General features: G+C 54.9%; 1 protein-coding gene across 2 annotated transcripts in view; it reads right to left on the reverse strand.

The window, feature by feature from the left end:
• Positions 1 to 8,000: 8,000 nt before the first annotated feature.
• The window catches only part of CTDSPL (CTD small phosphatase like), a 171,123-nt gene continuing 168,712 nt past the window's right edge, over positions 8,001 to 10,411 (reverse strand). For both annotated transcript variants that reach the window (XM_006168962.3, XM_006168961.3), the window contains one exon: positions 8,001 to 8,403. In XM_006168962.3, the coding sequence (XP_006169024.1) occupies positions 8,278 to 8,403 (126 nt within the window). In that variant the 3' untranslated portion in view covers positions 8,001 to 8,277. The remainder of the gene's footprint in view (positions 8,404 to 10,411) is intronic.

Below are 10,411 nucleotides of genomic sequence, written 5' to 3' on the forward strand. Positions count from 1 at the left end.
GGCAAGACCCCCCCCCCCCCTCCCCAAACCCGCCCAGTGGCTTCTGCAAGGCGGGACTGAAAAGCAGGCTGCCTGTCCCTCCGGCTGCGCCTCGCCCTCCTCACCACTCTGCAGCTGCGAGACCTTTTTTTTTTTTTTTTTTTTTGAGAGAGAGATTTTTGCTACAGTGTGCATTTGCTGGCTGGAGAGACAGAAAGTGAGAAATCACCCCCAGGGGGCTGACCACGCCGCAATCCCTTCTCCTCTCCGTCTCAGGATTTTGGGCGCGCACACACACACACACACACACACACACACACACACACACGGCGTGAGTGTTAATCCCCCAGGTCCAAGACTCGAAATGCAGCAGACTATGTGGGAGTCCGGCGATGTAACCATTATGCCATCTGCTGGTCCCATAAGATTCACCTTAAAAAAATTGTCAGAGGTCCTGTGTGCTTGCCAGAGAGAGGGAGGGAGAGGGAGGAATGGGGACAGCACCCCCTACGGGGCATGCTCACTCTGAAATCCCTTCTCCTCCATTTCTTCTTTCCATCTAGACCTCGGGGCACACGTGCCTGGCTTGGTTTTCAAACCACCAGGGCTGGGATTTGAACCACAAGTGGCCGTGTGGGATCTGGCTCCCTTAACCACTAGGCTATAGAGCAGTCTCCACTGCCAGACTCTTTTTGTCCCTTGGAGATGCTCAGGCCATTGCAGTCTCCGGGCCTTTGCACACGCTGTTCCCCCTGGCGGGGAGCCTCCCCTCCAGCTCTCCCCACAGCGGCCCCATTTCTACATCCAGGCCTCAGCCAGGGCCTTTCCCGACTGCTCATCCACGACCTTCCTCAGGTCTGGGGTTGCAGGACTGATACCCTCATTGGTCGAGCTCCTTGTTGGGTGTCTGTGTCCCCAGCTGGCCTGATGGCTCCCGTGGGCAGGGTGTGCTCGCCGCCGTGTGTGTTTAAATGGTGTTTGTGTGCCATTGGTGCATATATATATATTTTTTTTTTTTTTTTTGAGGGTTTTTTGCTATAGGGCGCGTGCGCTCGCCAGACAGGCAGAAACAGAAAGCAAGAAATCACCCCCCGGGGGGATGGCCATGCCACAATCCCTTCTCCTCCATTCTCCTCTCGGGATCTTGGGCACACACACACACGCGCCTGGTGTGAGTTTTAAGCCACCAGTTTCGGGACACGAACTGCAGTCGACTACATGGGAGTCCAGCGACATAGCCATTACGCCAACTGCTGGTCCCATTGATGCATATTTGAGGACAAGTTCCTGCAGCCCGAGTCTGACCCAGCGGCGTGTGTGTGTGTGCAACCCTTTGCCAGGCTCTGTCCCGAAGCCTGGGCCTGGCTTTGAGTTCGGACAGTGACCTTCATCTTTTCCAGCTGGCTTCCAATGGCGCTCACTGGCGGAGTGACTTTGAAGAATTACTTAACTTAAATGTATTTATTTATTTATTTGAATTTGACCAGAGAGAGAGAGAGAAAGCAAGCTGCCAGATCTGGGACTCGAACCACCGTCAGCCATGTGGGAGTCCAGCGCCCCTAACCACCATGCCACCTGCTGGTTCCCTGATTGACTGGAAATCTTTGTTTCTCTGGCTCATTCTGAGCTGACATTGCCACCTCCGAGACGCGAGGGAGGTGACACCCACCATACTTGTGGGCAGGATACCTCACCCGATATGAGCCAGTTCAGCAGCTTGGTGAGGGCTATGAGGACCTCTCCCAGGCCCCTTCCCTCAGAATTCTCTGGGTCCCTGGGTCTCCAGATCTTGCCTGGACAGAAATGCCCTGCCCCAGAACCTCCCTGCCCCGTAACCTGGGGTCCTAGGCCCAGGAGAGATGGCGGGCAGCCCTAGAGCCTGGCCTTGTGTCTGGCCAATCACAGGCAGCTACAAGGAACTTGGGGAGACCCCACCTCTTCTGCCCTCCTCCGTTTAGAGCAAAACGGGGGTCCTGCCACCCTCCCCTGCTTGGCCACCCTTCTCTGCCCACACCCTTCAAGGGGGCCTGCTGAGTCAGAAAGGCTCAGGGCCAGGCTGGAATTACCAGCATCACCCTGGCCATGACCCAGCTGTCTCACCATGGCCTCTGGCCTCGGGCCCCTGCGACCCACTGCCACCCTCGCCCAGCAGGTCCCAGGGCTTCGCAGCTACTTTGTCCTGCCCAGCTTATCACCCCAGGCCTCGCCTGCCCTGAGTCAATATTGACCCAGACTCTGGGGTGGCCAGAAGTGGATCCGCCCCTAGGCTCCCCGGGCTGTGGCCACGCCTCCCGCCTCCTCAGAGCCCCTCCCCAGCAGGTGCAGAATCGAGCTTCTCAAGGAGCCCAGGCAGCCCCTGGATGCGCAGATGGGGACAGGGACAGAACTGCTGACCCAGGTCCTGGCTCCAAGACACCCTGGACCTGTCTGCTCATGGTCCCGTCCTGTGCTGCAGGCCATGGTCGGGGGGCAGCTGCATGGCTGCCAGAGGCTATTCCCTGATGCTGTGGGAACGGCAGGGCACCTGAGGCCAAGGGCATACGGAAGGCCAGTCCTGGGGGGCTCTCAAAGGAAGCCGTGTCACTGCCTTGCCCGCTGGTCAGCCGCCACCAGGACACTGCTTGGGCTGGAAGTCTGGCCCCTGGGGGGACAGAGTGCCAGGCTCGTTCCTTTCCTGGAGGATGCTGCGCCCCTGGGCTCCTGTGTGCAGTGGGGGTATCCCCTCTGCTCCTCACCTCTCACACACCGCCCAGCCCACCGGTCCTAGCCTGGAATTTCGGGGACCGGCCTTTCCTTTCCACTGCAGCAGTCAGGGCGGGGGTGCAGGCCTGGCTGACACACTTCGAAACAGGATGCTGGTCCCCACCCCCAGAGACTAGCATGCGTTCACCAGCCTGGGGGCCCAGGGCCTGGAGGGCACCTCCAGAGCTCCCGGGTGGCCCTACCAGCTGAGCAGCCGGAGCTGCCATGGGGGTGTGGACTGCAGAGCCTCACCCTCTTCCTGAAGCCCGAGAGGCCCCCCTGTTCTCGGAGACCAGGCTGCTGTCTGTGCCACTTGGTGGCTCGAGGCCTTGAGTGGCCAGTGGCTGCACAGCCAGCCCTGGCACGGGATCAAGCACCAGGCATCCCAGGCTACTCGGGGACTGCCATGAGCCCTCAACGCGCGCCCTATCCGGGCTGTTCCCAGCTAACGTGCCGTCATCCCTGGGCCGGCTCCTGCCACTCCTTCCCACCCTGGCTGGCTTCCCGCCACCTTTGCACCTGGAACATGGACAGCAGATGTGTGCCGAAGCGAGGAAACCTCGGGGGGTTCTGGAAATCCAGTTTCCAAGTCCAACACAAGTGCCTTTTTTTTTTTTAAGAGATTTTTCCTATAGGGTGCATGCATTCGCCCAAGAGACAGACAGAAAGCGAGAAATCACTCTCCAAGGGAGACAGCCATGCCACAATCTCTTTTCCATTCTACTCTTGAGATCTTGGGTGCACGCGCGCGCACACACATACACACACCCCAGTGTGAGTTTTAAGCCACAAGGTCCGGGACTCGAACCACGGTCAACTACGTGGGAGTCCAGCGACCTACCCATTACGCCATCTACCAGTCTCCACAGGTGCCTTCTCGATGGCCTGTCTCCTACCCACCTGCACAGGGGCTCTGTGGACACTCACGCCCACACTCGGCTGTGGGCGCTGCTGTCCCACTTCTTAGCCATCCATCGGTTGGCTCCTATGAAAAGGGGCAAAGCCAGAGAAGGGGAGAGGAGAGAGGGCTAGGGAGCAGTGGAGGAAGATGGGACTGAGAGGGCACGGCCAGGGGCTGGAGCAGGGGAGAAAGCTGGGGAGCCTGCCTCGGGCTGGCCAGCTCCCCACGTGAAGGAGGGGTAGACCGCACAGAGTAGGGGGTAGTCGAGCTCGAGTCTCTGGGCAAACGCTGGATCTGCTGGGCTAAGACGCATACCGTCGGGTACAAACACACCTAGAAGCAGCGGCGTCCCATGACAGAGCAGGGACCACAGGGCCGCTCCACTGGCCGCCTCCCCAGCTGTGAAAGGGGAAGGAGGAGGCCTTGCTAGCTGGTGAAGTGTAGACGCCGGTGTGATCTGAGATGCGTGTCATAGGAAAAAAGCGAGTCCTCAGGGTGGTGAGACTGTGTCCAGGTCCTCGCCGGGAGTCCCCACAGAGGGGAGGCCTTGCTGCCCTGTCTCCTTCACGTACAGGGGGCTGGACTGTGGGCTGGACTGTGCCCACAACTGTCCCCATGAAGACTGCCCAGTACCTCCTACCTTGGTGCCTCCTTGCCAGGCTTCATCCGGTAACGACAGCCGCTTAGCTAGTGTCCCCTGGGCTCTGGCTTTAGACACCGCACCGGGTGCCTGTGGCTCTCAGGGGGTGGGAGGTTTCCTCGAGCTGCATTTGGCAGCCTGTTGGCAGGGCTGAGTCCCCGTGAGAAGGTGGCGAGCCGGATGCTTTGCCTGGGGAGGGGCACCTTTCAGTGGCACAGGCATTTTGGAAAGGGTCCCTGGAGCCAGGGTCTGTGGCTCCAGGGGTCGTGCGGCCTTTTCTATATTCTCCAGGAGTGGGGACACCGGAGACCCCAGGCTCTGGCATGAGGCCGTGCCGAGAACGGCAGGGGGGGAAGGAGCTGCCCTAGCGACACAGTCCATCCACCAGAGAGCGCGGTTTCACATGTTTATTTTTTGGCAAGAAGGAAATCATTGCAAAACCTCGGATTGACAAGACTCGCCCCCGGAAGCGTGTACACTCTACACGTGGCATTTCCCCACTGAGGCGGGATTGTTCATCGCATTCGATCGTCCGACGGAAACCCATGGACACCCAGACACCAGCACCTCCACTCCTTGGAGGTGTCCGTCTGCAGAGAAGCTCCTGGGAGAATGGAACGGGAACACACATGATCAGATTTATAGGAAGACAGGAACAGAGGCAGCCAGCCAGTGTCGCGTGGGGAACTGCAAGCCATCCACTGTTCTCGAACCCTGGCACACCAACTGTCCAGCCCAGCACCTTTTAAAGCAGAGGCACAAACGTCGCGCGTGTTTGACCATCGGGCTGCATGGTTCTGGATTTTATTAGAAAGCCATCCTCAAATTACAGGGTTTATAGAAGGGTGCCAGGTTAGAAACTTACAGATTTCCTTTTGGAGACCTCTAAAGTTCAGAAGTTTGAATGCTGCGACCATGACACATCAGTGTCCTTAGGGCATCCTCATGTCCCCAAAGTCATCTCATCAAAATTGCACCATGTCAAAGGAGCTTCCCCACCAACCATGGACCGGGACAGATGGAGTTCCTTTCTAGGGTACAAATGCATTGTTAGCAAACAGCTAACGGGAGAGACCGCAGACCAACATGGAAGGTTCCAGAACAAATGGAAGACAGAGCATTAACGACTTCAGGAGTACCTGGGCACCTCCGCTCGAGGCCTGGCCAGAGATGTCACAATACCAAACGGGGCTGGAGTCCCTGCCCCAGATCATAGCGTAAAATCTTTTGTCCGGGAGACCGCATTGTAACTCGGGGTAGAAGGGGCCACGGGGACTCAGAAGATGCCACTTCTCTTTTGGCTAAAGAGTTGCGGGTATTTTGGTAACACGAGAAGGACATGGCACACAGAAGGAGCTGACGGGTTTCATAGCCCACGATTTAATAAAAGGTAATCATTAAAAACACCCGTATTGACCTTAAAAAACATGAACCCCAAACATCCGTCTCCTTTCTTGGCCTTGCGTTACAATTCTATTGCTTCATTTACATGTGGATGATTACAAATATAGAGAGATATAGGCATTTTGACTATGTACAGAAAGCAGAATCAAGGGTTCAAATAAAAAAGGGCATTTTGGAGTGTGGTCGAATAAGGTGCGCAGGATCCAGACCCCTTGGAGGGCGTGCTGGCCCTCCTGACATTCTGCGTCTGTGGCGGCAGGAATGGGCTTCACCCAATGGCTCCACGCTGGATGAGTGTGATGGCGCTCACAGTTTCAGGACCTGGCGGGTGAGGTGTCCGGCTGGGGCCCACCAAGTGTCTTCAGTCCATCTGTCAGAGGTGGAGCATGATCCCCAGGTTTGCTTCCCCTGACCTATCCTGCAACCCCTTCCAACATGGCGTCTTCCCCTTTCCAATATGGCGCCAGGATGTCAACAGGGAAGGGGCAAGGGGAGGGCCCAGGTACCAACACCTGGCAGACACTGGACTGCAACATTCAAGACAGTTAAGGCAGCGGGTTCATTTAATGACTGTTTTCCAAATAAAGGTTTATGGCGTGTGCGGGTCTGCCACGGGACATCACCGGAGGTGACGCCTGGCGAGGGCTGTTCCTGGTCTACCTGGCATGGGGGTTGCTAGGTTTGGGAACACTCAGAATACTGGGCGATCTCGTTCCCCCGAAAACCGACTTCTCTTCAGAGCGGTCCACAGACCCAAGTGCTGTGAGAGGACACGACTGGTAGCTGGTTTCGTTATTTTGTGAATTAAAAAAACAAATTTTTTTTTTTACTGTGACCTCCAATTTCCAGGCTTGCCAGCCACTCCCACCAGAACTCTGGCCGAGGCCCAACCCACAGAGGACTAAGGCAGTGGTGCCAACGTAAAAGGGTTCCGGTCAATGATTTTTAAGAGCAATACTTTACAGACTGTCTCGTCAGACAAGGAATATGGCACTGCTTCAGAACCAGACTGAGAAAGGTTGCAGAGGGAGCCCCTCTTCTCTTCTCTTCTCTGGTTTGGAGGTGCTGAGCCCCACATCTCGACCAGCTCCCCCAACCCATGGCTCAGAAATAGGCTGTGCTTCAAAGGAGAAGGCCGAGAGATGGACCTGGGCCACATCCGCTTGGCAGCTGGTGGAGGACACAGGCCGAAGCGGGGACAGTCAGCGTACCACAGGATCTGCGGCTGACTGCGCTTTTACATCCACGTCCACCTTTGGGTGCCCTGGCCCTTTGGCCTGTACCCTTTTGCGTTCCCAGTGGCTAGCGCCAGGGAAGGGCGACAGCTGGCGCGGCCTGCAGCGGGTGGGACGCCTCCGTCTCTGACCCTTCCAAGCCTGCAGCTCCGCAGTGTGCAATATTCCGAGCGTAGGCACAGTGGCAAAGAACAGTGTAACAGCCGCTGGTCAATTCCATTTGGTGGCAGCGCGGGAGCACAAAAAAAAAAAAAAAAAAAAAAAAAAAAGTCCCAAACAGCTCCATGTGTATCCAGCTTTTTGGAAAGGAAAGATTCAAAAGTCAATAAACAGATTTTTTTTTTTTCTTTTAAATATCTCTCTGTCTCTCTCTCGCTCTCCAAGGGTTGCAGGGTTTCTTGTAACTGCTCTACCAAAAACGACAACCACGAAACAACAAAAAATACAGAAATATGGCAGTAGTGTGAAAAGCCAAAGCGACCTGATGTCACTCTCCCGAGGGAGAAATGGGACCTCAAGACCTATTTGTCACCATCGGAAATAATACTAGAAAGCAATCTGGTGTTTCATCAAGTGTTGAGCCGCGCGAGTGTAGACGCATTCCCAACGGGGTCAGAAGTGAATGGAGGCAGCGGGGAGTCCAGGGAGCCTGGCCCTGCCGCATGCCCCAGGCTGAGTGGTCACACCCTAGACCTGGTGGGAGACAGGTGCCCACGACTCGCTCTTCTCCCTCACCCCTGCCCCCTACCTCCCCACGCCACACACACGCTACCAGGTTCTAGAAAATTGTCTGCTGTCTCTTCTTAGAGTTATCTAAGACGATAAAAGACTAAAAGATGTCTGGAAATATATTGTGTAGAAAAATGAACTCTCAGCTTAAAATAACATTCAAAAAGGCACTTCATCCTGTAGGAAAGAGGTTCTGAGTTGGGTCAGCTGCTCCGAGCTGGGACAGGGTGGACAGGCTGTCTGCTTGGATGGGAGGACAGTTGAAAGGAAGTCTGATAGATACCAAGCTCTTTTTTTTTTTTTTTTCCTTTTTTTTTTTTTGCTTTTACAGTTCCTTCTCTTGGGCTTCTTTCATTCTGTAAGAACCCAAGTTTTTTTTTTTTTTTTTTCCTTTTTCTTTTTTGGTATGTTTTAAGAAAAGCAAATCCAGTAAAATGCATGTCCCTTTATGAAATCTGTTAAAAGAGTTATTTTGTAAAATAGTTGTTTCTGTTCTTTAAAAATAAAAAATAAAACGAAACAGGTAGGCATGGCCACATTCCTCCTGTGGCCTGGAGCGTGGAGTATCCTCCCTTCAGCTCCCAGGGCGCGAAGGCCAGGCAGGTCCCCGAGGCCGGAGGTTCCGGAGCGCGCAGGTGGGGCCGGGGCTACCTCTCGCAGAGTCTGTGCAGCATGCTGTACACGTCGTCCTCACGGCTCAGGCCCTCGAAGAAGGGGATGAGGTCCAGCAGCTCCGTGTCCGTCATGTCGTCAAACCAGGACTGCACAGGGACCTGGAAGACAGCACACGGAGGAGGCAGCAGGGTGGTATCCAGGGCTTGGGCGGCTCCTGACCTGCTCTGGCAGGGAGGACTGATATCTAGAGATTGGCGTAGTCATCAAGAGCATCTTTCTTTCTTTTTTTTTTATTTTTTGGAGAGGTTTTTGCTATAGGGCGCGTGCGCTCACCAGAAAGACAGAGAGAGACAGAGAGACAGAAAGCGAGAAATCACCCCCGGGGGGATGGCCACGCCGCAATCCCTTCTCCTCTGTTCCCCTCTTGGGACTTTGGCACGCACGCACACACGCCTGGTGTGAGTTTAAGCCACGGGGTCCGGGACTAGAACTGTGGTCGACTACAGGGGAGTCAAGCGACACAGTCATTACGCCAACTGCTGGTCCCAATCATCAATAGCATCTTTTTTTTTTTTTTTTTTTAGGGCTTTCAACAAAAGATTTTTTTTTTTTTTTTTTTTTTTTTTAAGGCTTATTTACTTCTTCAAAGAGAGAGAGACAGACAGACAGTACTCCCAAGAGGGCTCCAGCACTGCACCCCAACCCCAGCCTTCAGTCAGTCCTAGACCGTGGGTGTAGGCGTACTCAGAGAGGTTTCTGGACTTGAACTGGGAACTGTCCAACGTGAGCTAGCCTTGCAGACCAGCATGCTTTACTCTGGTGCTGCCATCTGGCCTTGGTATCTTGTTTATTCCCGTCCCAACCAAGGTCAGTCCGAGCTGTGCGGTCCAGGAGACGGCTCGGAGGGGCCATGTGAAGTGTGCCCAGTTTGTGTGGATTTCCCTGTTTGTTTTTTCCACCAAGGAAAAGGCAGCCGGAGCACAGGATATGTAGAGATTGGCCTTGTCATCTGCCAATTTCATTTGTTGTTGTTTTTTTATTTCAAATTTTTCATTTGTTATTATTTTTTAAATTTGACCAGTTAGAGACAGAGACAGAGAGGAAGTGAGAAAGCAAGCCACCAGGTCCAGGACTTGAATGAAGCACGATTGGCCATGTGGGAGTCCAGCGCCTTAACCACCGCGCCACCTGCCCGTTTCAAAAGCTCTTTCCACTACACCACGTCAGCCGCTTTCACCTACGGACACTTGGAGCCAGAGGGCACCAACCGCCACCCACAGGGAGCCCACGTTCTAGGCACAGGCGGGCTTCCAGTGCGGTCGCTGCGCTGTGCTGGACGCAAGGGGGGTGGGGGCTTCCTCCTGTTCTCAGCCTTCTTCCGGGAAGGGAGAAGTGGCAGCATCCAGGGTGTTCTGAAGTCGGGGCAAGGGGATCTTTAGTTTCAGGCAGAGGAGTGGGGAAGAGCGATGTTAATGGTAGCTGGGGGTTCACAGAGAAGAGAGAGAAAGACGTTTCAGTGGGCCAGACGGTGGTGCAGTCTAGACCCACACGCCAAAGTCCTGGTACCTCCCTGGGCACGCTGGATGCGTGCCTGCTCCTGTGTCGACCTGGGCCGGCTGAGCCTAGGCCAGCGGGGCGGGAGCTCATGGCACAGGGGCCCTGTTGGGGGCGCCTTCTCTTCATCTTCTCTCTGCCTTTTTCTCATGCAAGAAATAGAGATGGATAGATGCATGGAGGGAAGACGGGAGGGAAGTAAGGAAGCTTGGGGAAGTCAAAGTTTAAACGTAACATTTTGATCCTTTCACAAACCTTTGAAAGACAGCTTAGGAACGTAATCATTCATTATGTGGGACAAGCTGATGGCGTAATGGTTAGGGTGCTGGACTGCTCAAACCATGGCCGACCATGGTTTGAGTCCTGGACCTGGTGGCTTGAAACTCACACCAGGTGCGTATATGGACGTGCCCAAAGTCCCAAGAGGAGAATGGAAGAGAAGGAACTGCGGTGTGGTCATCCCCCGGGGGGTGATTTCTCTCTCTCTCTCTACGTCCCCAGTGAGCACACGCGCCTACAGAAAAAAAACAAAAACAGGGAACCAGCAGTTAGCGTAATGGCTATGTCGCTGGACTCCCACGTAGTCGACCATGGTTTGCGTCCCGGACTTGG

Source organism: Tupaia chinensis, unplaced genomic scaffold, assembly GCF_000334495.1.
Source record: "Tupaia chinensis unplaced genomic scaffold, TupChi_1.0 Scaffold146584_1, whole genome shotgun sequence".
NCBI classification, from domain to species: domain Eukaryota; kingdom Metazoa; phylum Chordata; class Mammalia; order Scandentia; family Tupaiidae; genus Tupaia; species Tupaia belangeri.